The sequence below is a fragment of the Festucalex cinctus genome, chromosome 11, assembly GCF_051991245.1.
Source record: "Festucalex cinctus isolate MCC-2025b chromosome 11, RoL_Fcin_1.0, whole genome shotgun sequence".
In the NCBI taxonomy this organism is placed as follows: Eukaryota; Metazoa; Chordata; class Actinopteri; order Syngnathiformes; family Syngnathidae; genus Festucalex; species Festucalex cinctus.
This window is the reverse complement of record NC_135421.1, coordinates 11109275-11136941: the sequence shown is the minus strand read 5'-3', so window position 1 is coordinate 11136941 and position 27667 is coordinate 11109275. Positions and strand designations below refer to the sequence as shown.

Here is a 27667-nt window from a genome sequence, read left to right as displayed (position 1 = left end):
TGTTTAAAAATTACAACAACAAAAAATGTGGTGATTTTAACCCTATAAAGCCAAAACATTAAATACAAGACATTTTTGAGCCCTCTATTTCATGAGTATATTTTTTTCCCCCCATTAAAACCCTGACATATATAAACTTACACATGCATTGCACAGTTATTCCATTAGAGGGCAGTATCACCCATCTGATGGCTTTTACAGAAACCTTGTAAGATCGCCCTAATTGAGAAAGGAGCGACTCCTATACTTATTAATAGTGGGAAATGTTCTTCCTGATTTTTGGAAATACTAATATGTTTGATATGCATGTTTATTATTATATTTTTGACAGTTATACATGTACAAATTTAAAGTATTGTGACCGGATGTATCAAATATGACACAAATCAAAAGTCATATCTGGAAGTTAATTTAAAAAAAAAAAAAAAAGTTTATTCAAAAGGACCAATAAATGCTCTATTTACAAAGAATCAGAATTGTCTCATATTTCTTGGTTTAAGAGGAAAAAATTGAAGTTTTGTTGAAAGACGTGTCAAAATATTTTACTCTTGTAAAAATCTGAATTTTACAAGACTGGGTCAGAATAACATCAAACTGTACTATAAGGTCAAAATACAAGGAAATATCCCAATTTTATGGGGAATACGTTAAATATGGGGGGAAAATACAATACTGTAATACAGTCTTTTTTAGTTACGCACCTCCAAGGAAGAAAATAATTTGTGCGCACCCCAACTTTATCATAAATATAAAGTGTATAATTTTGTCAATAAAACTGTTATCTGTTCATCTCTGTAGAAAAGCTAATACTCCTTTCTGCACTCTGACAATAAGCGTGCCACTGCCACCAGTGGATGTGCAATTACAATTTATTCTACTACAGTAAAAAAAAGAAAAGAAAAAAAAAAAAAGTTCCCTGAGGTCACACGTGCAAAACATAATAAAATAGAAATAGTCGTCATGAGGAGAGAAAAAAACCTAATATTTATTTTGACTGTGATGTTAAACTATTCAACTAGTTTCATGAGAATTGGATTTATTGACTTTGATTGAAATGTAATATGGAGAAAGGAGTAGCTTTGCTCTGAGACCAGCATGTTTTTATCCCTTTGCTCGAATGACTTTTGTGACGGTTCTGATTGGCTTCCCTGGTAAGGGTTTTAATTAGGCGGAATAGCACCACCTGTTGCCTTGGCGTGCACATGGCAGCCTGTTAATGTGGCCCGAAATGTGTTGATTAAAACACATGTGGACAAAGACTGCCCTCCTGTGGCAGCAGAAGCGCATTGCACAAATTTCCCAAATAACATTTGCGGGTGTTATGTGTTCAGGTACGAAACCCCGCGGAGTCCCTTGGACGCGCACATCTCAGGCGACCTGGGTCTGTCGAAAAGAAACTTCTTCCAGATTCCCTCGCCGCACTGCAACCTGGACCTGGATGACTACGAGTACGAGGATGACTTTGAATGAGCGAGCGCCAATAAACGAGCCTTGATGTTCTCACAAGCAGCTTACTGACAGCCAACTGCTGCTTCTTCATGGCACTTTCAACTATTTACACTTTCGACCTGAACTTGACTGACTCCACCTCTGTCCCGTCCGTCCATTGGCTCGCTTTACATTCCAGTGATCATACCGGAAGCTTCTCTAAAACAAAATGTCAAATCATCACATTGGACTCTGCGTGCGTGTGTGTGTGTGTGTGTGTGTGTGGGTGTGTGTGTGTGTGGGTGTGTGCTAAGTGTGTGTGAGATGGCTCTTGTAATTTATTAGATGAATTTATAAATATACATGAATGTGTAAATATTGTTTGCTGTGATATAAATCATTTGGGCAAGTTTGAAAGAGCGTTTTCTATCTAATAACGTTAATAAAGACTCAGTCATTGACTACAAGCATACTAGTGATTTTTTTTTTTTTTTAATTTACATAAGATATACTATTAAATAAAGGAACAATAGAGTGCAGGAAAGATAATAATACAGTAAAGTGGACCCCTGCTGACCTAGCCCTGAACTGGAATTTAGCTCAACTTTGTATGAAGGACGATAGGACCACACTGAAGGGGTAAAAAAATAAAAAATAAGAATAAAGTGGTGATAGAGAGAATAAATTCAATAAACTATTTTTAAAGACAGTGTAAATTGGGCAAAATAGAAGAATGAATGGGGAATTTTTATGAGGAAAAGGTCATAATAAAAAATGCATATACATTACTGTATAAGAATTATATGCGGGTTTTATGGAAATTACATTTCTCAAGGATTTTTTTGTTTGTTTTTAAAAAACATGAGAGTATTCTGATGTAATATGAGGAAAGTGATCATATTAAAACAATAATTAGCCAAGAGTTTAAATAAAAATAATTGTTCTATTACAATAATTAAATCACAATTGTTGGGAGGAAGTTGTTTAAGAAAGAATAAATTCCGAATATTATGAGAATCAAATTTTCAGGAATAACTTAATAAAAAATAGAGAAACCAGAATTACAAAAATAAATAAATTTAAAAACAACAAATAAAATTGTAATTTTAGAAGTCATACATCAAAAATGCAAGCAAAAATTACAACTTTGGAATAAAGAAAATAGAAAAACAAATATTTTTTAAAGGTTAAATATGAACTTTTTCTTGAAAAAAATGCTGTATCTATTACTACTTATGTGTTTTTTAAATTGTCAGTATTCATCAAGAATATATATGGTGTATATATATATATATATATGGTATATATATATATATATATATTTCCCCCATAAAGCTACCACTTTTTTCTCTACTATTGCATTTGTTTAGTGTGGCACGAATACGCCTTCATGCACTTCCATGCGCTTTAATGAAAATTGTAATAAATAGGAAAAGTCATCATTGTGGGCAATATTATCTTAGGGCATGTGCAACTCCAGGAAGTGAAAATGGACATACCGTCCAGTACATATCCTGGACAGTTTGCATCTAGAAGAGAGATTCTGGAAATCGCTTTATATTCAATATAATGTACAGTACGTGCAAAAAAAAAAAAACACACTATACAGTACACACTATGTAACTAATGTCGAAAGACAAAATGACAATTGAAAGCACCAAAAACCTTGTCAGAGTTCAACTTCTACAGCATCTTCATCACCATCATTATCACGAGCCTCAGTGTTGAGTATCATTTGAGTCGGGGGTCTGTTGACGAGAGGTTCCTGGTTCGTATGTGTGGTCTTGTTGCTGAGTATCAGATGACATAACGGGTGGCATTTCAATGGTGAGAAAAATCAACAGAAAAGGGGAGGGAAAGTTTCCGTTTGCTCACCTTGGACTCGATCGGTGAACTTTCCCAACTTGGAGCTCAGTGGGGCTGAGTGTTCTGAAAGATTTGCTACCTGGGGGACAAAAAAACAACAAGAGCAGCAGCAGAAGAGTTGTTTCCTTAAATTATCTGTAAATGTATCCATTCACATATCGGACGTACACACCTTCCACTTTGTTTTTAGACCCGCTTGAGCGTCCAGCCTGCTTCCTCTCCGAGCTGCCGTGGGAGGCGACATCGTCTCCTTCGGCCAATAGGGAGCTTCGGTAGAAGACGAGCGGCTGCCAGCAGGCGTCCCTGAGGTCCGTCACGTGATCGGAGGTGTGCTTCTGCAGGTAAGACAACCTGCGCACGCACGGTCATTGATGGACCCCTCAAAGAAGGATAGAATTGCCTATGGATGCCACAAGATTGCAGCAAAGCACTACTTTTGACTTAATTAAAGTTCTTGGCTAATTCGACATAGTTCCTTGGCAAAAGATGGTGACAAAGCGCTATATTTGTCTTAATGAAACTCCTCAGCCTACTTCAACAGTTCCTTAGCATAAGATGATATCAAAGGACTTTTTTTAATGGAACTCATCTTGAACATACAGTAATTCCTTGACACAAGATGTGACAAAGCACCACTTTTGTCTTAATGAAACTCTTCAATGTACTTCAACATAGTTATTAGTTCATAGGCACAAGAATGCACCAAAGCACTACTTCTGTCTTATTAAAACTTCAACTTATTTCAACAGTTCATTGGCACAAGATTGCACCAAAGCACTACTTTTGTTTTAATAAAACTCCTCAACCCACTTCAACATAGTTCATTGGAACAAGATTGCACCAAAGCACTACTTTTGTCTTATTAAAACTCCACCTTTTTTTCCAACAGTTCCTCGGTACAAGATGGTGGCAAAGCACTATTTTTGTCTTAATGAGGCTTCTGAGCTTATTCAACATAGATCCTTGACACAAGATGTGGCAAAACACTACTTTTGTCCTAATGAAACTCCTCAAACCACTTCAACATAGTTCATTAGCACAAGATTGCGCCAAAGTACTAGTTATGTCTTACTAAAACGGCAACTTATTACAACAGTTCCTCGACACAAGATGATGGCAAAGCACTACTTTTGTCAATGTGCAGCACATTGAGGATATTGCGCGGGACACTCACACTGTCCTCTTGTCCGGTTTGAGTAGTTTGCTGGAGAACTCGGCCAGGATGCTCAAGTAGTGCAAGAACGTCGGTGTGGAACTTTCAAAGTCCTGGAAGACAAATTCGATGCCGCTCCTGCAAAAAGTAACGCGCACACTTCAGTCACAGAGACCAATGGAGCAGACACGCAAGAGCAATTACTGACCTGTGTATGAGGACGACACACTCGCGAAACTTGACGAGGTCCCCGAAGGTGAGGGCGAAGCGTCTGGCCAGCTCCCTGATGCTAGTGAAGGTCTGGACTCCCTGTTGGACGTGAGGCGACCCTCCAGCCTCCTGCCCGCGCTTCAGACGCACAAACAGCTTGCCAGGACGCAACAGAAAACAACAATAAAATGCATCCTCAGCCATTCAGTGTTGATCTTATGAATGTGCGCTTACCTGCTGTAAAGAGAGCACCAGCGTACGCGTGCTCTCCAGTTTATCAATGAGTCTGCTCCTGTGGATGGTCTCCTTGATGATGTCACCTAAGTCGTTCTGGTACTGACAACAACAAAGTCACAACACTCCAAAATATCAAAGAAAAATGTAGAAGAGTGTGACAGCATTTTTTTTTTTGTGACAAAATTGCCCACCAAAAAGGTCAGAAAAATTATTTTATTTATTTATTTATTTTTAAAAAGGTAGAAAAGAAAACTTTTTTTTAAAAAGTAACTGTAAAATGTCCAAAAACAAAAGAAGAAATCCCAAAAATTACCATCAAATGTCCACAAAAATTTCCCTAATATTCAATAATTGATAGAAAAAAAAGGCAGAAAAAAAGTCAAAAAATAGCCATAAAGTGTCCAAAAAAAAAGGTAGAAGAGATCAGGAAATGACTATAATACAGCATGTTTATAAAATTGCTAAGAATGTCAGAAATTTGAAATAAAGACATAAAAGTCCAAAATGTATCAAAGTCTGGAAAAGTACACACACAAAAACAATATTCAAAAATGGAAGATGAGAGTTAGAAGAAATTGAAACTCACAGTGTTTGATGCTGCATATTTTGTGTGAGTGTGATAGTAAATTTAACAGCAGAGTGATTTCTGTAGAGTAAATTTTACTCTAAACACAGTCTATTTGCTCCCACTCTAAACAGAAAGAAAGAAAGAAAGAAAGAAAGAAAGAAAGAAAGAAAGAAAGAAAGAAAGAATTTTTTATTTTAAAGTATTTTTAGGGTGTATGAGAGAATTTGCCTATTCCATATTAAAAAAATACAAATAAAAAAATAATAAAATAATAATAATAAAAAACTATTAAACATTTTTCACTCAGAAATTTGAAGTAAATTTTGCAAAGAGTGATTTTGACTAAATTTTACTACAAAAAGCTACACAAGGGTTGAGGAACAAACACAACCTTCACTCTACCACCTGAGCTATGCCACGCCTACTGTTTGCTTACATCCAAAAGGAGTTATTCTAAATGAATGATTTAATGACAACCTACCTTCACATAGAAGGTGAAGATGTCCGCCGCCATGCTCATCTCCAACACGCCGTGCAGGATGAGCTTGCAGTAGGCAGCCAGGATGACTCTTCTTCTGTGAAGATCCTCCATCGTCTCCTCCTCGGAGTGCCGACAGGCTGAGAGGGACCATGCAGAGAAGAGAAGTTCCCAAAGTCCACAGGTGGCAAAAGTACTCACGCTCAAATTCTTATTTCCCAATCCCATCAAGATTTCCTCCAAATTTGTTGCTGTTGTTGTTAACGCACCCTGGTTAACATGTGCCTATGTTTCCACCTTCTGAGACCCGAAGATCTCAATCCATCAAGATCTCAATAGTGGTCGGCTTCACCACTATTTTCATCCGTGGAGGTTGGAACAAGTAATGAAATAGTGGGGATGTTTCTTGACCTCCTGAAGGCCTCAGGCAATAAAGACCATGGAGACCTCCCCAAAAAACACTAACAAGCCAACTAGTAGGACATGAGTCAATATGAGATCTCTCACTCTCTGGAGCCTGTACTAGTGTCAGGGTTACCTGTTTGACATCTATTAAACACAACACAAAAAGAAGAGAAGCTCGCGAGGAGAGAGGAGAGGAACTGACTGACACAATTCACTTCTGCACTCTCTGAAGATTCCTCTCCTCACCCTTTCTATTTATTTGGTTTTCCACGCCCTTTCCACGCCCCTAGTTACATGGGTGTTCCAACCCTAAAAATGCAAATGCAAGGCATAGTTGGAACAAAGTGTACTTGTTTGTCTATGTATTGTGCATGTAAGTGGAAAATTGCTGAGTACATGTGTGGTCAATTTTGCAATCATTTCTTAACAGAAAAACAGGCGACCATCAGCCAGTAATAGTAAGTAGCCCTATGCGGCGGATACTAAACCCCTTGTTGCTGAAGTGTCCAAAACAGTATCTAATTTGTGGGCCAGCGTCAACCATTACAATGCACCATTTTTGCGGCATCACCGCTCGCAAGACAAGGTAGTATTTGTACTTCATATTTCCGAGGGTCAGCTAGAACGGAGCAGGCCTCGGCACAATCATTTCAGCAGGTGCAACATCAAAGATAACGAGGATCTTTGCGGCGACAGCATGTGGCTTCATTCAGCGGCGAGGCCAATAAAACGAGCGAGGAGGTGAGCCAGAGTTGAGTGAAATTTTCTCACGGAAAAAAAAGAGATTGGAGCCACTTGATGCTTTGGCCTCGCCGTGATCTCGCACACAAGAACAAGTGTCCATAAAAGCCAAAGTACTAGCAGGCTAATCCCGTAAAACAACAGCTTTTTAGAAGCAATAATCCCCCCAGGGTGTTGCTTTGAACAGTGAGAAGCTTCCCACCGGACCACTTATTGACTCGCCTGCTCTCTCCACCATATTTGGATAGTTCATTCAGTGTACAACAGTTATTAAAAACCACTAAAGGAATTTAACACCTCCTTTTTAGATTTACAACATGCCGGAGCTGTTTTCGTCATCTTACAATATATACAATAATATATATAACCCACACTAAAAGCATGGCCATATTTTTAGAACAAATGAAACATGATTCCAAAGTCTCACTCTGCTTTTGCAATTGCTGTGGAGATGTAAGGTTAGTTGTAAACGCTATGCAACGGTATGTGTATGTATATTACACATACAGCAAGGACACCACCTGGTGTGCAAGATGGGTCCTACACAATGATAAAAAATAAAAATATTGGAGATTTGTTCTGTTTTGCATTGTTTTCAATAATTTTTACTACATTTTCCCATGTTATTGGAGTTATTCCACAGGACAATATTATAATGGTTCAGTCATTGTTTACTTTTAATATTACTTTTGGTAGAGGAGTGGTTTAAATTATTCTTTAATTATATTTACTTGTTCTCATAATTTAAAAGCAAATGGACAAGTTTTATGTTTATGCATGTACCTTATATTATTATTCTATTGTAATACTTTATTTTACCATTGGTATTATTGTTTGTTATTAATATTATTGCTATTCTACTGAAAATAAATCTACTAACTATTTTGAATTTCATTTAACAAATTTATCATGTTATATTTATTTTTTTTAATATATTAGAGATCTATGATTTATTATTATCTGCCAGTAAAATAGTTTTAATATTAATGAGTAAACAGACTATTCAAAATCACAGTGACTTCTGACCAATGAAAATAGCTTTAAAATTGCATCCTGTTCAATTTCAATCCAAATAATATTGCAACCCCAATAAAAAGGATATCCAAGATTATTTAAAAGAAAAAAAAAGAAAAAAACTGAAACGAATATATACGATATATAACAATGGTGGAATGGGACCTTTCACAATTAACATAAATAACACAAAAGAGCAATTAATATCTGTAAACTATTCAACGTGTAAATAACCTCTCACCTTTACGTTCGTGGTCACAATCTGGCCCAACAAAGACGTTCTTGCACACAAAGTTCAACAGCGCCATTTGCAGTTTGGGCGTGGGTGTGTAGGGCAGGGGGCCCCAGGAGGCGGGATGCCACACTTGTTCCTGGTAGGAATGAGCGGTCAGCACGTCGCACACACCCAGGAATGCCTGAAATCGTACAGATAATAATAACAAGAAACTGAGTGAGGAGAAAGTGGATTACTCTTAATAAAAATGACACTGTACCTGCTGCCTGACGCTGTGGTCGGGGTGGGACAGACAACGATGACTTGCCTCACTGAGCACACGCAACTGAAGCCTCTGGGACACAGCCTTGTCCTGATAAAAAAAAAAAAAAAAAAAAAAAAACACAATAATGTAACAAACACACTGGCTACAATATTTAATAACATATCAGAAATTCTGTTTTTACTAAGAAGTAATTTAGCAAAATGTTCATTATTGTGGTAATACTGTATGTAGCGGTGTAGAAGTTCACCGTGAGCTGTTTCTAATATTTTGATTATTTAGCTACAGTACTCCTATAAGCAATAGCAACATCAGAATTGAGATTAATTTCGTAATCATTTTTCATTCAGCTTTTGCAATAACCCACCCTGGAGGTCAAAATTTCACTGCTTGTGCTCAGTGACCAGAGAACACAGTAGCACAGACACTGTAGCACTTCCTTTAACACCTGTGAGAAAAAGATATCATGAGGTGATATATTTAAAATCTTAAAATCCCCAAATAACCTTAATGACCTGAGGTGGAGGCCCCTCCTGACTGCATTCAACTGGCAGGAGAGGCGAAAGCAGGTCCAACAGATTCCAGCTGGAGAGATCATGACAGCTGTCGGAACACATACGCAATGTCAGTAGAAGATCATGACAAGAATGCTATTTGTTTTGAAAAACTTACTTGTGGAATGCGCTGACTTTCTTCAGTGTGATGAAAAGGTCTCCAGTTTGCTCCTCATCAGCAGAGAAGATGAACCCCTGTAGAATAGAGCTTTATTGTTTGCATGGAAGCAAAACATTTTGGGTTGAGTATAGAAAATAAGAAAATAATCAATTGGGTTCTTTCTATGGGGTAGGACGGAAATAACTTAAGTTTGTGTGCTGCAAGGATGCTGAAAAGAAAAAGCATCTCCTGATCTAACATTCAACTAAACTGCCAAAACAATGGGTCAGACCGCTTTCAAAGTGGAAGTCAACCTTAAACATTACTTGACAATAACATGTTATATGTTACCTCACTAGTCTAAACATGATGTTCTGATTATGTAATATTACATTTGTGGAATATGAGTTGTGCAGCGAAATCCAGCCGTTTTTATCCAGCTCAGGGGGCGGCCATTTTGCCACTTGCTGTCAACTTAAAGGCGGGGTCTTACGTTTTCACTCTGGAAAATGCACTAAATAAATACAGGACGTATACCCATGAAATCCTTCTCAATCTACACCTCTGGGCTTCTAGTAATGTGTGGTGGTGATTTTTTCCTAAACCCCCACCCCCCAGCCTGTATTTTGCCATTTTGTGTTTGTTTTGTCAACAGCGGGACGTTTCTGTGGACAGACATTTGTTTACCCCTCCAGCCAATCGCAGAACGGGGGGTGGCAGGGGGTGTGTCACTCACTGTCTGCAGCCGGGGCCGGGCGAATTTGTCGGCTGCATGACGTCACTCCCGCGGCAACTTGACAGCACGTTCGGATTATTATTTTCACTCACTCACTCACTCACTCACTCACTCACTCACTCACTCACTCAAGAAGCTTGTGTGAGCAGCCGATAAATTCGCCCGGCCCCGTCTGCAGACAGTGAGCGACACGCCCCGCCACAGCCACAAGTTTTGTTCCAGTGTTGGACGAGAAGGAAATAGTCCGGCGAGTTGGCTGGAGCCACTTAAATAAAGCGTTTTTCTTCTAAAAACAATTTGTGATACATTTGCACACAAATCTCCCTCCTGAAAAAAAGTAAGACTCCATTACCCCCGGGCACTATTTTTCTGTTCATTCATATCACTGCTTGTCGCCCTGTAGACAGCTGATAGACGCGCTGCAGACAGCTGAGAGTCGCACCTTCCGTCTTCGAAAAGACAAACAACTTGTAATTAGTGTGTGTCTATCACCTGTATGCGCCTATGCGGGGCGCCACGCAGTGATACGAACGAACAGAAAAATAGTGCCCGGCGGTAATGGCGTCCAACTTTTTTCAGGAGAGAGTATTGTGATGCAATGTATCACTCTTTTGAACACAATTTTTTTTAGAAGAAAAACGCTTTATTTAGGTGACCCCAGCCAACTTGCCGGACTATTTTCTTCTCGTCCAACACCAGACCAGAACACGTCTCACAGGACACTATCATGGGTAAATCAGTGCTGATCGCACACACTGGAGGTGAGAATGAAATAGAGATTCATGTAAAAAAAATCCGAACTATCCCTTTAACAAAAGCCCAGAGGTGTAGATTGAGAAGGAGTTCATGGGTATACGTCCTGTATTTATATAGTGCGTTTTCCTGAGTGAAAACCGAAGACCCCGGCGTTGAGATGACATCACAGTTGTTCAGAGCCCTGGCTACGACCAATCACAGCTCATCTGTTTTCTGAAGCTGATCTGTGACTGGTTGTTACCTGAGAACTTAGCAACTGTCATGTCATTTCTTGTCTTACTACTAATGAATGGCCCAAAATCCTTCTGGATATAGCTCTGCCAACAGATATGAAAGTTAGGACAAAATTGAGGCTGCTAGAGCTCTGAATAGAAACAAGAACTTCCTGATCAGCTGACTTCAGCCAAATGAAAGAAACACGGCCATATCACTGTTAAAAGGTTCTCCTAATTCATGGTCTTGCTGACCCTGGTAGAAGCTCACCATGCCGGACTCAGTCAGCAGGTCTTTCAAGTGATCCACCCAGTCCTGAACCAAGGAATCTCTCACGGGCCGGGCCACAGAGCCCCAAGTGGTCTCTTCTCCACACAGACTAAGGAATGTGCGGGACGCCGCCTCCAGGACGGCTCCGTCCGAGTGGACCTCCAGAACAGCTCGAATTTCTGCTAACAACCTGCAAACCAACTGAGAAGGAGAAGTTGGCACCTAAAATTAATGAACAATGGAGCTTTATTAGAGTTTTGTGTTTGATTTCTCATTTTCCGATTTTTGTTATTCAACTTATTTGTGACTGTACTCATGATAGACACACCTACCAAAGTTCCAAGCTAAGTGCTAAGTGAAACTACCTTTGGGGGCCGAATGCCTTGGCACTGCTTATAAATATCAACTTTGCAAGTTGAACAAAAATTGGTTTAATAATAAAAATGATTTTCCTCAATCTTCTTGACTGGCAAACAAACCAACGCATGTGTAAACATCATTAAAACATCCCATTTAACTTCGTGAAGTATGAAACGCGCACCGACATGCTGACCTGTGTGTTATGGGCCTCGGGGCTCTCTGGCAGAAAGTACTGAGGAATCCTCATCAAGGAGGCAACAATATCCCAACGACCTGAAAACTTAAAGTAGCGCTAGGTGTCATTCAAACATATTGACATGGTAAATTGACAATGATGATGGGCAGGCAGGCATACCTTGACAAGTAAACGTGGAAGCACCATGAGGAAATGCTGCGTGAACTTTGCGCAGTTATCTACCTGAACTTTCTTCTCTCTGGAACTCAACATCTGATTGAAAAGACACACATCAACATCCACTTAATGGTCAATGTCTTGCTAGGAATTACAAGTGTTTTGCACAGCACAGTACAATACTGTAAGTACTAGTGTGCTAAATAGCTTGTGTTTTGAGAGTTCTAATAGGATATACTGTACTTTGAAAATCTATTTACTTATACTGGCTTCTATTTTACTGTAGTTTCTATGAATTCATACCAATGTCTCTACCATCTTGTTGGTCATATTTTTGTAATTATTTTCATAGTTTTTAAAATTTGACATTTCTCCTCCTTTCAATAAAGCATTTATGATCTCTCCAGGGCGGTTAGCGCATCCGCCTCCCACTACTGAGGAATCGGGTTCGAGTCCAGGCTCTGGCCTTCCTGGGTGGAGTTTGCATGTTCTCCCCGTATCTGCGTGGGTCTTTACCGGGTACTCCGGTCTCCTCCCACATTCAAAAGACATGCTTGGCAGGTTAATTGGGCGCTCCGAATTGTCCCTAGGTGTGCTTGTGAGTGTGGATGGTTGTTTGTCTCTGTGTGCCCTGCAATTGGCTGGCAACCAGTTTAGGGTTTACCCCGCCTACTGCCCAAAGCCAGCTGAGATATGCTCCAGCACCCCCTGCGAACCTTGTGAGGTATAAGCGGTCAAGTAAATGGATGGATGGATGTTTTTTTAGGTTATTGCCAAAAAAAAAAATTTAAGTACGTTTTCATCGATCTAGCTTGACTTATTTTATTTTTACTTTAATACTACAGTACTCTACTTCCTTTTTAGTAGTATTTTAGTTAACATAAAAAATACTTTAGTGCAGTTTCAAAGTATCTTGTGTTTATCCTCTACTGTATATACAAGTATAGTAAAGTATTCATGTTTGAAAGGTGCTAGAATTCAAGATAGTCCCTCATGGATTAATAATTCCCTTTTTTACATTATACTGGTATTTCAATTCCCACAAGTAGGCACTTCCTTTTTATTCGTCCCTACGACATAAAAAAAAAACTGTGCATTACGAGTTGTGACTACAAAATGATCAACCTTTTTTGCACCATTCCTCCCAGCCAGCACTGGTCCTTCTGATGCCTGACGCACAGAAGCAAGCATGATCTCCACGAGCACCTCTTCTTCCTCCACAGTGAGGCCTACAAACAAGTCCGTCATTTGTTTAAAAAAAAATTTTTTTTTAAATGCTCCAACAACAACAAATCCTCCCAAACTGTACCCAGCAAAGGATTCTGAACGTCTTGCAGCAGTAAAGACGTGATGGTGGGCCAGTCTTTTAGCAGGCCTCCACTGCAGTCCCACAGGCTGTCCACGAGGTATACCACATGGTTGTGCAGCTGGACACAGATTTGTTAGTAATGCGCTGGCATGGACATGAATCCCAGGCATGTGAATTAAATGAGTGTTTCACCTTAGAGTTCTGGTAGAATTCAAGCAGGGCCTTGAGTCTTCTAAACGTTTGTTGTTTATGAGCCTCCCCTTGACTTATTTCATCCTGATTGTGAGCAGCAGGGTCATCATCAGTGCTGAGAATCCTGAAAGAAACACAAAAATATCCTTTTTAATTTATCCAAACTAAAAACACTGAAGGGTTTTTTTTCTCATTTCACTCCATTTAAATTTATTTTAGAATGTATTATATTTTAGTTGTAATTATTTAATTTATTACCATTCCCCCATACATACATATAATACATAGCATTTTGCCTATTAAATATTGTTAAGCGTTTTCGGGTCCTGCGAGCACTTCAAGTTATTAGCAAGGTTGTGTTTTTTTATACCCAAAATTGTCTACCTGAAGAAGAGCAGCTCCCCTGCTGTGGCTGCAAGGGGGCGCTGTGAGGAATAAACAAGCTGAAGGAGAGGCTCGTAGTCATCTGCAGTGAACACATCTTCACATGTTCTGAAGGGATATTGGACATAGAGAGCAGTGAAACAGTCGCTATTATGGAATAAAAAGTATCATCGTTGATAAAGGAGTGGTGGCTAACTTGGAGATGAGCAGCACCAATTTCATGGTCTGCAAAGCCACTTCGTTGTCTTTATCCAGAGTCATAGAGATCATACGATCCTGGAAAACAAGCAGTGTTGATGGGTGATGCATTTATTTTCTTACTGATACCTTACAATAATACAAATCCTATCATATTAATTATTATTGTAAAAAAATGTCTTCCTCTAATATATATTGTACCTTGCCCTCTTGTATGCTTTGCATTACATAAATGCACTCAAACACTATTTAAGGACATAAACTAAAAGAGGTGACTATTTTTTTTTTTAACAGTTTCATCAACCCTTCATAACAAAAGTCAACTCAATTTTATTTATAAAGAATTTTAAAACAATCAATTGTTGCTTACAAAGTGCTGTATATAGAGTAAAAATTAGTTGTAGTTCATAATTAACAAAAACATGATTGTGTCAACAGTATTAAATACTAGAGGTGGGAATCTTGGGGCACCTCACGATTCGATTGCGATTACGATTCAGAGGCGACGATTCGATTATAAAACGATTATTGATTTCCCCCCAGGCAGCAGAAAAAAAACAATGTATTTTGGCGCTTTTAATGTTTCGTACATTAGTTACAAAAATAGTACAAAAGTCCTCTCAGGCCTAAATAAACTACTATTTCAGTATCAAGTTAACAGTTCAAAACAGTAAATAAAATACTCAAGTCCTCATTCTGTAACAACAGCTTTTAAGTATATTCAGTCTTCAACAGAATAAAACATAGCATTGAGCAAAAATATATTATTTTTATCCACTCAAAAGTGCACTGAGGTATAAATGAAAGACAATGTGAACTACTACTTAAATACAAATGCCTTAAAAAAAAGTGCTTTCCTGCTTTTTAAGTTGTGTAAAGATGAACATGTAAACATTAAAGTTTCTCAGAGGTACAAAAAAAAAAAAAAAACTCAAGTGCTTTTCTGCTTTTTAACTTGTGTAAACATGAACGTGTAAACATTAATGGGATCGTTCGGCTTTTTTAACATGAATCTCAATTTGATCCTCACCTCCCGTGTGTGCGATCAGCGCTGACTTCGGCGTTGGACGAGAGGAAAATAGTCCAGCAAGCTGGCTGGGGTCTCGGAAATAAAGCGTTTTTCTTCTAAAAACTATTTTTTTCAAAAGCGTGATACATTTCCACCACAATACTCTTTTCTGAATAAAGTCAGACGCCATTACCGCCAGCCACTACTTTTCTGTTCGTTCGTTCGTATCACTGCGCGGCGCCCTGTAGAACGCTAACCGACGCACTGCAGCCAGCTAGCTGATACTTCCGCCTGAAGTTGTTTGCCTTTTCGGAGCAGGTCTGATCTCACGAAGAGGTGGGTTGGTCAGCTCAGCCATGCTTGTTGTTGTTTTGAATCTCGAGGCGTGAGTTGTGGATGTGTACTCTCGGTCCGTCCCAAAAAGCGTCCCGAAGACCGCGCGCGCGCTACTGCGTTTCAGTTCCGCGTACTTTTCGCTCGTTTCGCTTCCCTTGGCATATTTATATAATCGGAATTTGGACATTTGTGAATCGTTCTCGATTGTTGCACGGCCAAATCGTGAATAATCTAAGAATCGGAAATTTTGCACACCTCTATTAAATACCGTTGTCAACATTTTTTGCAAATTAGGCATTACGTTTCATAAGAAGATAAGAAGTTAGTAATATATATATATTTTTAATAAAAACATTTAATAAAAATGAATTACAAAAAATGTCATATCTTTAATATTCATTTTAATAATATGCACACTTTAAAAAGGTCTAATCTGAAACAATGATATGATATATATAGTATTTCTGGATGAAGGCACTCAATGCTAACAGGCTTATGTTATTGATAAATCATGTACTTCGACCTCATATATTTTCAAGCTTCTACTGGATTTATTTCTTCCTTATCAATGGTTATTGAGGAGTTCATCTTACACTAAACAAAGAATGTGGTTACCTTGAAGCGGCTGGTGAAGAGGTCCAGTTGAGGCAGAACAGCGGGATCTCCATATAAACTCTGCAAGCCTAAAACACACTTGAGACGCACATCTGGAATCTATGGGACAATATCGCATCAACACAAATGGAAAATGCATTAGCCATGTGTGCTGCATTAACTTGCTCACCTTGTCATATGACATCCAGTCTATGTATTTGAGGTAAGTGTCATTGAGGAACGCAGAGCTGTAGAGCCTCATCCACAGGCCCAACTCCTGCACGCAGATGGAACGAATTTCTGGAAGCACGTCACTGTACCACACACACAGAATATATTAGCTTTATATATTACTGTGTTCAGAAAACCATGGAGTAGTTGTACCGATATCTCTTGAGAAAAACAGCCTTGAAGATAACGTCCATCATGCTCTCAATGTCGGCAATCTTCTGCTGCAGCTTGAAGACAAAAGAGCAGATGTTTTGAATGTTATTTGTATGCTGGCGAGAGGAAAACACCTTGACCCTCACCTCCTTCAGTTTCTGCTGTGCTCGCTCCACCTGTCTGCTCGGCCGCTGCAACTTTTGACTCTTTTCAACACCTATGCTTAGATTGACAGCCACGTCCATCAGGGAGCTCAACAGTTTTACCGCTAATCAAAATGATGGAAAACGTGTCAAAGGATGAATTAATACTCTGACAAATGCATAATATTTAATATGAAAAATAAAATAAAAATTTCAGATTCAGTGACATTAAATTACCCTAAAATTGTTGAAACTTTCTTGGCACTAAAATGTAATTAATATCATGTAAGTATAAAAGGCCCTAAAATAGCCACGTCAACGCAAAGGTGTGTGTGTGTGTGTTGGGGGGGGGCGTATGTGTGTGTGCGCACATGGCCATTACCTGCTAGCGTGCAGGTGTGTCGGAATGCTCGTAAGTGGGAGTCGGAGAGCTCAGAAAGCAGCGAGACGAGCGTGTTAATCAAGTAGCTGTCAAAGATGAGGCTGTGTTGACACTGGCACACCAGCACAGACATAAATTCACACAGCTCCGAGTGGAACCATCGGCCGTACGGTCCGGGCTGGATCAGAGGGTACTCCATGCTGTCCTGAGGGGAAGCAAAGTGTTACACAGCTATTTTATACATTTTCACCACGAACAATTTGGTCTGCTATGCTAATCGCTGAAGCTATGTTTCACTGTGGCATTCAGGGCACAATGAGGAAGTTTCTTTAATGTTAAAAGTGAATTGTACTTGCACCTGTGGAAAAACATCCTTGCGTTAGTAGTATTGGTCATTTGAAATGTACTTAAAAATGTCATAAAAGTGAATACACCCCTCATTTGTATAAATACAGTATGGTTATGTTGCCGGTTGGGGCACGTGTGACCACATGGATTTATTTATTCATTTTTTTAACTACAATAAAGTGCAATTGTACATCCACTACAGTAGGTGGCAGTGGTGCTCTCATTTGCATGTAATATTAGCGCCTCTGCAGAGGTGTACTTGTAACAATTTCATAGACAAATACTACTATTTAGTCAGCAGAGAGAGTTGGGCGGGGGGCAAAATATTTTCTTCCTACTGGGAGACTGTAAAAAAATAAAATAAAATTGAGAAGCGCTGCTTTAATGCTGAAACCACTGACAACAAAAGTGAGTGCACTCCTAAAAGAAAATCTCCAAATTAGGCCCAATGTGTCAATGATTTGCCTCGATTATTTCTCAGCACTGCCTTAAACTTCTTGGATATGGAGACAAGCGGAGGTTCAAAGGTTTCATCTGGAAATCTCCTCCATTCGTCCAGAGCTTGTAGATGTTAAAGAGCATTTACTCTTTCACCTTTCGTACATTAAAAAAAAAAAAAAAAAAAAAAAAAGATTTCGCAATTTTAAAAATTTATTTAAAATATTTATTTACTAGCCATTGTAATTTTTCAGTAATCATAATTAGTTTACAATTTAATTTACTTTATAGTATACACTATTGTAAATAAAATGTTTTAACTGTGAAATTTCTTTTGTGATATGAAATAAATTTAACAAAATTTACTGATGTCATTATTATTATTACCGACTGATTGATTGACTGAGTGTTAGCATAGGAGAGAATACTTACAGCATCTGTGGGCCAAGTGACAGTGAGAATCCATGGAAAAGCCAGAAACTTCTTATACTGCAGGCCGGCAATCTAAAACATAGTATGTGGTACACTCTTAGCACAAAGTTGTGGAACAGCTGCAAAAGATTGATGTGTTCCGACCTCATCCAAGTCCTCCACCAACTCATCCACCATCTTGTCCATGGCCTCACTGTCGCTTCTGGTTTGACACATTTCCGCTGTAACCACACCTGTAAAACAAAACAAATAACACATTTGGCATTTATGCATGCATGCTGATAGCTGATCATTACAGTGTGATGGCGGCTTGCCTTTGCAACCACAGCACTGGATGAAGAAGTTAATGAGGTCGAGGAGGGACGCGTCTCTATCCGCAGCGTAGGCTTCGGCCCAGCCGTCAATCACCACCTGCACAGATGGCACTCAGCACCGGCAAAGAACCAGCATGTTCCAACAGTCAATCTTACCCGCATGGCGCTTGGGCCCATTGTAATGACGTCAAATAGAGTGACGGCCTCCGCATGTGCACGTTTGCGATGGCGAATGCTACAACGCCGACGTTTTGCCTTTTTGCTTGTGACGTTCTCCACTTCCTTGTGAGTTCTTTTCCTACGCCTCTGTGGTTTACACAACCAACACACATTAAGGTGGAGAAAACTTCACTTGCGAGTCTAATTTGTTTCGTGACCAAACTCGTAACGCAATTTACCCATACATTAAATACATTTTCCCTGTTGAAATAAATTGAAATGACATTCATCAGTTCAAGCCTCCAAAAGAACAGTGTTTTTGATCAAGTAAAGTAGCATTTTGTTGCAATAACATTTTTCACAGGAACTAGATAAGGTGGTATAAAATTGTGTGCACACAACAATACCAAAACATTTGTTTGCGATATTCTAAGAATTTATAAAACCTTGTCTCTGGTGTATGATATAGAAAAAATTGCTATTAATCTGATACTTTGTTTTTGCATAAGAATCATAGGAAACTGTGGTATTATGATTTATTATTAATTCATTTTAATGGATTTTTTTTTTTTTTTTTTTTTTTTTTTTAACCTGAGACTACAACATTCCCATAAAGTTACTATATACTCTAATACTTTGCTAACCAGACTTTGAGTGGCATTCTACACCCTTTTTCCTCACCGGGGCTCTTAATTCTCAGATTTATCAGTTTTCTGTAATGCAACATGAATAACTTACTCCTCTCTTGTGTCTGTTCTCGTTGCCAGACTCATCCTCTGAATTGTTGACAGCTCCTGAGGCATTTGTCTTGTCCTGGTTTGAGCTTTTACTGCCAAGGAAAATGAGACATTATTGTACATCGATACAATATAAATGAGCCGGAAGGAAACATACTGTCTCTTTTATCCTGTAATGTATAAAAAATAAATAAATAAAAAAGTACTTCAGCTTAGAGGGACCGGATGCAGCTGCAGATGCAGGGTCTGGTATCATCTCCTTCACACAGCACTCACGTCACTTGCTTAACTGGGAACTTCTGCTTGGTCTAAAAGTCAGAAAACCATCATATAATCACCTTGCCATAGGCCTAAACTACCTCAAGACTGCCAAGTCGCACTCTCTGCTCCATCTTTATTTGTTTACATTCAAATTTAACCATGATACTAACATAACATGTTCCTCTGTTCCATGGAAGGGATAAGGATATATTGCTTAATCGTAGATAGCTAAAAAAAAAATGACATAATCACACTATTGCCTTTGACTTATACGTATTTAATTATGTTTTGTTGTAATAAAGATGAGTGAATTATGGGAAAATACGTGTGTAGCTTGGTAATTACAGGGAGGTAAGCATCAACCTTTGTCAATCTACATCGTCATCTACATTGGTACGTGTAGCTAATGACCCAGAGCTCTGAAATGTATAGACTCCTCTGTCTGGAAATAAATTGGCTTGCTTTTAATTTATCGTTGTAATAGTAGTTCTTTCACAAAAACGAACACGCGTTGAACCGAGAGAAAACACAGGTGTTTTTGAAACACAGGTTCCTTCAAAATTAACATTTACTTTATTGTATTAAAGCTTATAGACAATAATTCATTCAAAATGGATGTCCATTGGGTGCCTCATACAAACATGAATATAAGAAGGTCCTCATTTCATCTCATGAGTATGAAAAAAAGCTGAACCCAATGTTGTAGGGCAATATATGCAATCAGTAAAAATACAGGTACTAAACAAAAACCCCAGCTAAATCTCAGATTTGTGTTAATATTAGTGTAATTTCAAAATTTGGGTATTGAAACAAATGTAAGTTATCTTGTCGAGGTGGAGTAGTGTATAGAGTGCAATATGCCTTATGGACCACGGTTTTTCAGTTTTGTACTCAGGGTGAGTTTAATTTTAAACTGTTATTGTACTTTCTTTTTTTTTAATATCATGCTAGCAAGTACCAAGTAACAAAGTTCATATGAAAAAAACAGCCATGTTTGCCTTACAATTGTTATGCTAATTACAGCCATGTGTTTGTGTATGAGGTTAGGTGGGGAGTTGATGTGGGGGGTGGGGGGGGTTCGGCGTTGGGTATGTTGAAATTGAGATGCTGCTATGCGATAGTTCTCAATTCATCTAATGTGGAACATAATCCGAACCTGCCACGGGATAACAGTTGTTGTTCTTTGGCGTTCTGTACATAATATTGAATACAACTGCAGTTACATTAATCGACAAAAGTATTAAAAGTACATTTTGGAAAATGGTTCCACTTCTACATGGAAGGAGCATTTTTGCACGGGGCACTTCAGCAGAATGACAAGGGAATTGAACGGTGTTTTGACAGAACAGAGAGCAATTAGCTATCTATACCACACTTAAAATCAAATAATCCCCAAAACCCAAATATAAACCAAATATAATCCACGGATAGTGTACTGTACTACTGTATTGTGCATATTACACGTTGGAAGTCACAACAACAAAGTAGGCATGTCAGACCTACCTAATAAGAAAACAACTGGCCTTCCTTACCGTTACTGTCGTGGGCAATTCTTCGGCGAACATTATTTTGTTATTTTTAAAATACTGAAAAGAAATTATTCGCTTAATTCTGGCATGTTTTTTTTCCCCCTTGTCAGTACCGTGGCTCTCACAATCAAGTTTACAATCCAGAACGTTCTTGATTGGCTAAAATACTAAACCGGAATTGCATGATTGGATTCTCACTAAACGTCAATCTCTTAGAGTCCCTCCCCCTTAACCGATAGGTCTGTGATGTGCTGCGCTGCATTCAAGTCATACTGAAAACATTGGCAATATAGGAGTTTCCTTTTATATTCTTTTTATTACGTTGATGCAGTTACTTTCACTGACGCGATAGATAGATGATAGATGGATAGATAGATAGATAGATAGATAGATAGATAGATAGATAGATAGACAGACAGACAGACAGACAGATAGATAGATAGATAGATAGATAGATAGATAGATAGATAGAGAGATTTTGTTTTGCTCCAATTTGATGATGTCAGTTGCCTCTAAACCAGATAGAGATTGCAAATGAGAATGGTTTCGCTTTTGACTTTGTAGATTCCACTGTACATGTGAAAACAAAGTAATCCCACAAGTCACCAATCGCATTGAAATTTATTGTTACATGTATAAAAAGCATTCATAACACGTGTCACAGTTTGTGCAAGATTCAGACAAGCCATTGCAAAAAATTGCATGTTGGATTTTATAATGGATAATCCCACTGTTCTAATGCCATAGCACCATCTGAGTCTATATTAAAAAATAAATAAATACAGTAAAACTACGAATGTAGCCCACTGGGGGTAGTGGTAACACAACATCAAGACACAAACTGGGACATGAAGGTCGTGGCCTGGTCAAGGTCATCAGTGAGCTCGTCTGGTAGCGACAACACTGCTGACGTCAGTTTGTGAGTAATGTCTAATATCCTACAGTGGGGGAAAAAAAAAAAAAAAAAGGTTATCAGATTAGATTAGATTAGATTAGATTAAGCAGCATTACACATATATTCAATTTATATGTGTATAAACAACATTTGAGAATCACTGAATAACCTATGAGACTACCGGTATTTATTTAAGTAATCAGGATTAAAATTTGTTCTCACAGGGCCAGTACGCCCTTGATGTCAGTATTTTTCCTTCCTTTGATTGGCTGGTCAAAGCAAAACTGGTTACAGCCAACTACGACGAGCGAAACACCTCTTTAGCAAACATCTGCACACATAAAAACATTTAATAATAATAAGCATCTCAGGTGATTATGTTGTACTTTATTACATTTCTTAATATTTTGTCATTGTTTTGTCATGTTATTATTATATTAATTCTGAATGGATGATGTACATGGCACAGCTGTGTACTGTTATACTGGGTTCTTGTATAGTATTGATGGTTTCTGTGATTGCGACATAGTCAATTTGGTATTAGCGGGTGGATTCAATTGGGTAAATCCCCACTAAAAGTCCAAAACAAGTGCATCTCCCACCATTGATAAGCAGTAATTTAATAGCATGTACCCCCGTTATTTGCGCGGAATAGGGACCAGGCCAGGCTACGAGTAATGGAAATAAATGCATTGAAAATAAAATAATAGTTTCAATGATATTGTATGTTATATCATAGTCATAATTTTAACCTAATAATAATCTTGAATAAATGAGCGTATACCATCAATAAACGTTTTCCACAAAAAATGGGGGTTGGCGACCTAATAAATGCACCCCCTTCCCCACCCCCACCATCCCATCCCATCCCTTCAAAAAACATAGTTTTAAATATTAAAAAATACACAGACACGCGAACGTCGAGTGGGTATGTATGTACAGGCTATCACTCTGATTATTAATACAGTAAGACAGAATGATGAAGTACACAGTGTGACAAATACAGTATTTACAATACACTTGGCAAAGTCCAATGTAGTGTTAATTTTGTCTGCCATTTTTAAATTTAGTCTCAGTTTTAGTCCTATTTCAGGCACGCTTGTTAGTCAACCTCAACCCATTTTATTGAGTCAGTTTTTAGTCAACTATAAATCTCACATTTTAGTCTTTATTTTAGTCTAAGAAAACATAATTTTATTTGTCTAGTTTTAGTCACCAAAAACTGTCAACATTTTATTCTAGTTTTAGTCTGGACAACCATTTTACACCTGTCTATTTTTTTTGCCAGCAGATTATATTGAACCTTTTCAGATCTAAAACTATTTTACATAAAATGTTCTCATCTTTTGGATGAAAAACAACTTCACACACAATTACAGTGGCTATTATGGCTGCATCCTATGGGCTAGTAAATTAGCCAGGATTAGCTAGCAGTCGCATAAATATTATTGTTGGAACGTTATAGCCGTTGGATTAATGTTAAGTCTAATTTTGCTTGTTTTTTTTGTTTGTTTTTTCAACTTTTCACCATGAATCCACCTCCTGACTGTCCCAAGTGTTTGTGCTGTGCCAGATGACAGTGTCACAGATTAGCACGAGATTAGACAAGATTTTACAAAATCAAATTTTTCGTCTTGTTTTTGTTTATGAACTAAAATGTCCAAAGATTTTAGTCCAGTTTTTATTCAGTGAAGGACATTTTCGTCTCGTTTTCATTAGTCGATGAAAATGCATATTCCCAGTTATATTGTTAGTCTAGTCCAGTTTTAGTCTGGCGAAAAGTGTTGACAAAATTATTTTTGTTTAGTTTTTATTGACGAAATTAACAGTAGTCGAATGCAAATGCAAATTTATTGCATCCTATATTTTCATATACAGTATTCATTATGACCATCAGAGAATCCCTGAAACAATCTACTCCTCTGTTTTACATGACACACCTGAACTCACCAGTTGATATAATGAGCAGCCAGCTGAGGTTCGTGCCTGGAGCCTTCCTCCACCACCAGAGACTCTTTCATCTGCTTGAAGTTGGCCTCAATGTCCTTCTTTGTCTCGGCGAAGATGTCGACGCCTCGGAAAGAGCTGACTACTTGCTGTGAAAAAAAAAAAAGAAAAGAAAAGAAATAGCAAGCCTAGCAAGCCACTTCAAAGGTAAAGGAAAGCAAGTGAAGTGATCTTACGTATATAACGGAGAGCTGGTGGGCGATATATTTGTGACTTCCCAGGTGCCTGATGTCCTCCTCAAGCTGCTGACTCAGCACAAGCAGCTGATTCAGTTTGGCGATGTGTGGGAAATAGTCTGCAAAGGAAGCATCAACTTGCAGGGAACTCTGTCCATTTTGATGGTGCTTCAAAGTATACATACTGTACTGAATTTATAGAAATGAATATTCAAAAAAATATGTATGAGCATTTGTATGATTATTTTAAACTTTGTGCAAAGGCCCTCAGGTATAGACACAAAATTATGAAACCTTTTTGCCTACACCTTCTAGTGTGGGCGGAGCACTGCATCAAATCTTGATATCATTTTAAGCATTCTGCATGACAAAAGTGGAAAAATTTGTTTTGAAAATTGCATTTTAGACCACTCCAAATACTACATGTGCATACAGTAGGCTACAGTGTTCCCCCGCATATTTGCAATTCGCTATTAAAATTGCCTGTAGAAGTCATAAGATGGCGGCAACACACTTTGTCTAGATGAAACTCTTCAACTCATTTCAGCATAGTTGCTTGGCAACAGGATTGCACCAATGTAATACTTCTATTTATTTGGACTAAGCACAAAAATAACAAATTTCGTGTCACTGTGTGAAAGCTAATTATTTTTGCTCCGCAAAGTTCTGCCCAAGGTGTTTTTAATGTTAGTTCATAATAGTATTTATTTTTGCATTGGTTAGTGGTAGTGATATTGGATAGTGGTAGTGGTACTGTACTGTTAAATAATAAAGGCTTCGTGTTGACAACATGAGATATATGGTTTCAAAATGTGAACAAATTGAAGAGGTTCAACTGTGCATGTAAAACAGTACAATATAGGAATCTTTTATGCATTTCTGATGCATGTATGTTATATATAAAGCAAGATGGTAGCTCCAAGGTCAAAGCCTTACCGTCCATTGGTGGCCTCTCCAACATGTCCACCGGGCTTCCTTGAATGAGGAAAACCTCCACACGTGGAAACATTGCAGACAAACCCACCATGTCCAGGTAGTCCTATGAGGGAATATGGAGATTAGAAGGGATGGGCAACGCCACAGAGGCAACATATGGCCAACTCCATTGTTTTGTCCGGCCCAATGAACATTTACATTATTAAGAATCATGTAGTATTTGTTGCAACAGTTAAATTAACTGTTTGTTTCTTTTCTCTTTTTTTTTTAACTTAAATTATTTCATAAAAAATGCATTGTATGCTACTTTTATTTATTTATCATGATATTCACGTTTATATTATTTATAGTTGAAATAAACTATTTTACATACAGTATTTTACATTTTTACTTAGTTCATCTACAAATGGCGTAACTGTGTCTCTCCGTTTTAAAAATGAAATGTGGCCTTAGAGCACAAAAGTCTTCCCACCCCTGATCTGCAGCCATGCATGTGATGTGATGTGATACCTCCAGTTGTGGCATAGGCTTTGGTAGATGTTCAAGGCACTGCAGCATCTGGTCGAGAATCTCCGATCCTGGAAGATGACAGCAGATACAGAGAAACATAATGTGCATTTATACAAGATTCATTCTGTACATGTTGTCCCTACTGACCTTGAACCTGAAATGTGTCTGACTCCTCTGGGCTACAGCCTTGTCTTAACTGCTCCTGGAACTGTCACAGGAATTAAAACCAGTCTATACAGTACAGTATGTGTATGAACACAAATGTAACATGTAACTTGAACATTGGTGTTTAATACAGTGCAAAAATATACCTGCTAATTCACACAATACTTTCAAGATCAAACAAGTTTCTAATATTAACAGTGATAAACGTTTTACACTTGGATAAAAATTTGCAATTTTCAAAAATTTGAAGCAGCAGAACTTGTGGCACTTTGCATCTTGTTCATTGTTTTGAGGATTTATTGTTTTTACATATGAATACTAGCAGTGTGGAAACCGTATGGTGGCCTACTGACAGGGATTAGCATGTCTACCTCCAAATTCTTTTTCAGGGTTTAAATCTTTGCTACAACCTCTGTGTGCTGCGTGATTTTGTTGTCAGGCTGAGGCTTCTTCACAAATGTAAATACATTTGTTAGGTTAATTAATTATAATAGGTGTGAACGTGAATTAAACATAATGTCAAGAATTAAACGGTTTTTGAACACTGTTTTGCTTCAGTTCTATGAACCATGGGCTGCTTCTGGTGTGTGCGCCTCAGCCACCTGGGGGCAGTATAATACAGGCAGGGACACAAAAAACAGTTTCACCACTGACTCAGTAAGCTGCAGTAAGTCAATTCAATTCAATTCAATAAAGGACAAAGAATATATTCCTGTAAGTTTTGATAAATATGATTACATGTGTTGGTCCGCCCGTTTGTGTTCAGATATCCTTTGCCTTAAGGTTTGTAACTGGTTACACCACAATGCCAATGTTATTTATTAGCCAGTCGACATATTGCGTTGATACTAGCATTAGCATTAACAATGAAGCTGGACAAGTTGGTCTGGCAAGCTAAAGAGACGTTCCTATGGCAAAGCACCTGGTTGCACCTGGTTGTGTTAAGTACATAACGTGTAATTCTCTTCGCTTTATGTTTAGTTTGATAGTAAACTTCAACTTGGAGTGGCAATTAACAGTCTGAAGCTTTTTTTTTTTTTTGTTGGTATTTTTTTTTAACAATATAAAAATGTTACATATAAATCCCTGCCCAGTTAATTGTTTATGTTCATGTTTTCCAATGAACAATTGACCCTGCAGGAGTACAGTACAGTACTGTATCTTTGTCAACAATGCTGCGTTCACGGATACTCGGGTGAGTGTGTACCTCCTGCATCTGCGCCCTGATGAGGAGGTCCAGCTGCCCACAGAGACACAGCATCTCCACAGCCACCTGTTCTGGTCTCAGGTGGAGCGGCATCAGGGGTCTCTTCACCTGTAGCTCCACTAAACGGACACACACCTTAACCCACTTATAGTATTACACTCACACACGAAGCAACATAGATCAATATAGTAAATGGAGGATTTTTTATTTTTTTTATAAAGCTAGCGTAGACTCACCTTTAAACGCCTCATGGTAGACGCTCGGCTGACAAAGCGGCTCTGATAAGCATCCTGCCATCTTAAAAATCACTTTGGTGAATGTTGCTAAATGCACACAGAGCACAAGTAGAAAGAACTAGCAGGAAGCGCCTATTTTTCGCATGTTTGGAGCGGCTATGGTGCGCTCGAGGTGTGCGGAGGTTAAGTCGCGATAACCATTCTCGGAAAATGTCCTATTTGCCTGTCTGGACAGGTGATGTTCCGAGGCGCTATTTTAGGAGTTGGTCGGATGGCTACATCGAAGCGACCACCACCCGCCCCTCAACCCACGCCCTGTCAGTGCCAGCCGTTCAGCCGCAGTCTGTCAGTGGGGGCCGTGAACGCCCCTCCTCGCTCAAAATGACGTCATGCTTATAAAGACAATCCGAGTTGTTTTCTCTATTATACTCAGTATCGTATATAGAAC

The 27667-nt window shown here is 38.5% G+C and overlaps 3 protein-coding genes and 1 long non-coding RNA gene across 10 annotated transcripts in view; 2 read left to right on the top strand and 2 right to left on the bottom strand.

Moving 5' to 3' along the window:
* The window catches only part of ppp2r3b (protein phosphatase 2, regulatory subunit B'', beta), a 22301-nt gene extending 20406 nt beyond the window's left edge, over positions 1 to 1895 (top strand). For 2 of the 3 annotated variants that reach the window (XM_077536422.1, XM_077536424.1), the window contains one exon: positions 1332 to 1895. In XM_077536422.1, coding sequence (XP_077392548.1) covers positions 1332 to 1470 — 139 coding nt within the window. In that variant the 3' untranslated portion in view covers positions 1471 to 1895. The remainder of the gene's footprint in view (positions 1 to 1331) is intronic. The other variant, XM_077536423.1, reaches the window with a different exon arrangement.
* A 9-nt stretch (positions 1896 to 1904) lies between these two features.
* On the bottom strand, positions 1905 to 21336 carry LOC144030271 (cohesin subunit SA-2). Of its 4 annotated transcripts, XM_077536420.1 has the most exons (32): positions 21091 to 21333; positions 19504 to 19605; positions 19299 to 19389; positions 18558 to 18707; positions 18402 to 18498; positions 18232 to 18320; positions 18088 to 18159; positions 16870 to 17074; positions 16491 to 16612; positions 16345 to 16418; positions 16151 to 16274; positions 15982 to 16080; positions 14020 to 14099; positions 13824 to 13931; positions 13440 to 13563; positions 13248 to 13365; positions 13064 to 13167; positions 11942 to 12034; positions 11780 to 11866; positions 11227 to 11427; positions 9270 to 9346; positions 9113 to 9200; positions 8965 to 9045; positions 8595 to 8687; positions 8342 to 8516; positions 5944 to 6080; positions 4892 to 4993; positions 4656 to 4813; positions 4469 to 4585; positions 3467 to 3645; positions 3304 to 3373; positions 1905 to 3218 (listed from the first exon to the last, which is right to left on the bottom strand). In XM_077536420.1, exons 2-32 carry the CDS (start codon positions 19551 to 19553, stop codon positions 3098 to 3100), a joined length of 3486 nt encoding a protein of 1161 aa, XP_077392546.1. In that variant the 5' UTR covers positions 19554 to 19605; positions 21091 to 21333; the 3' UTR covers positions 1905 to 3097. The 4 variants fall into 4 exon arrangements, with proteins under 4 accessions (XP_077392546.1, XP_077392545.1, XP_077392544.1 ...); XM_077536419.1 differs by having other exon boundaries at positions 16345 to 16612; positions 21062 to 21334; XM_077536418.1 differs by having other exon boundaries at positions 16345 to 16612.
* A 353-nt stretch (positions 21337 to 21689) lies between these two features.
* On the bottom strand, positions 21690 to 27571 carry LOC144030478 (uncharacterized). 2 transcript variants are annotated; one of them, XM_077536827.1, is made up of 8 exons: positions 27220 to 27571; positions 26984 to 27118; positions 25759 to 25819; positions 25612 to 25679; positions 25102 to 25204; positions 24166 to 24284; positions 23933 to 24078; positions 21690 to 22025 (listed from the first exon to the last, which is right to left on the bottom strand). In XM_077536827.1, exons 1-8 carry the CDS (start codon positions 27232 to 27234, stop codon positions 21917 to 21919), a joined length of 756 nt encoding a protein of 251 aa, XP_077392953.1. In that variant the 5' UTR covers positions 27235 to 27571; the 3' UTR covers positions 21690 to 21916. The 2 variants fall into 2 exon arrangements, with proteins under 2 accessions (XP_077392953.1, XP_077392952.1); XM_077536826.1 differs by having other exon boundaries at positions 26984 to 27102.
* LOC144031043 (uncharacterized) lies at positions 22251 to 25220 on the top strand. The gene is made up of 3 exons (XR_013287419.1): positions 22251 to 22353; positions 23936 to 24136; positions 24211 to 25220. It is a non-coding gene; the product is annotated as an uncharacterized LOC144031043 (long non-coding RNA).
* Positions 27572 to 27667: the final 96 nt, after the last annotated feature.

Excerpts from the sequence above, each read along its gene's own strand:
- LOC144030271 (XM_077536419.1), bottom strand. The coding sequence starts at position 19,553 with ATGATACCAGACCCTGCATCTGCAGCTGCATCCGGTCCCTCTAAGCTG. Across the intron at positions 17,075-18,087 it reads TCACTTGGCCCACAGATGCT|GACAGCATGGAGTACCCTCT; the intron begins GTAAGTATTCTC and ends GCTTCCCCTCAG. Across the intron at positions 6,081-8,341 it reads TTGTGACCACGAACGTAAAG|CCTGTCGGCACTCCGAGGAG; the intron begins GTGAGAGGTTAT and ends GGTCCCTCTCAG.
- LOC144030478 (XM_077536826.1), bottom strand. The coding sequence starts at position 27,280 with ATGGCAGGATGCTTATCAGAGCCGCTTTGTCAGCCGAGCGTCTACCAT. Across the intron at positions 25,680-25,758 it reads AGACACATTTCAGGTTCAAG|GATCGGAGATTCTCGACCAG; the intron begins GTCAGTAGGGAC and ends GTCATCTTCCAG. Across the intron at positions 22,026-23,932 it reads GCTGCTCATTATATCAACTG|GATATTAGACATTACTCACA; the intron begins GTGAGTTCAGGT and ends CCCCCACTGTAG.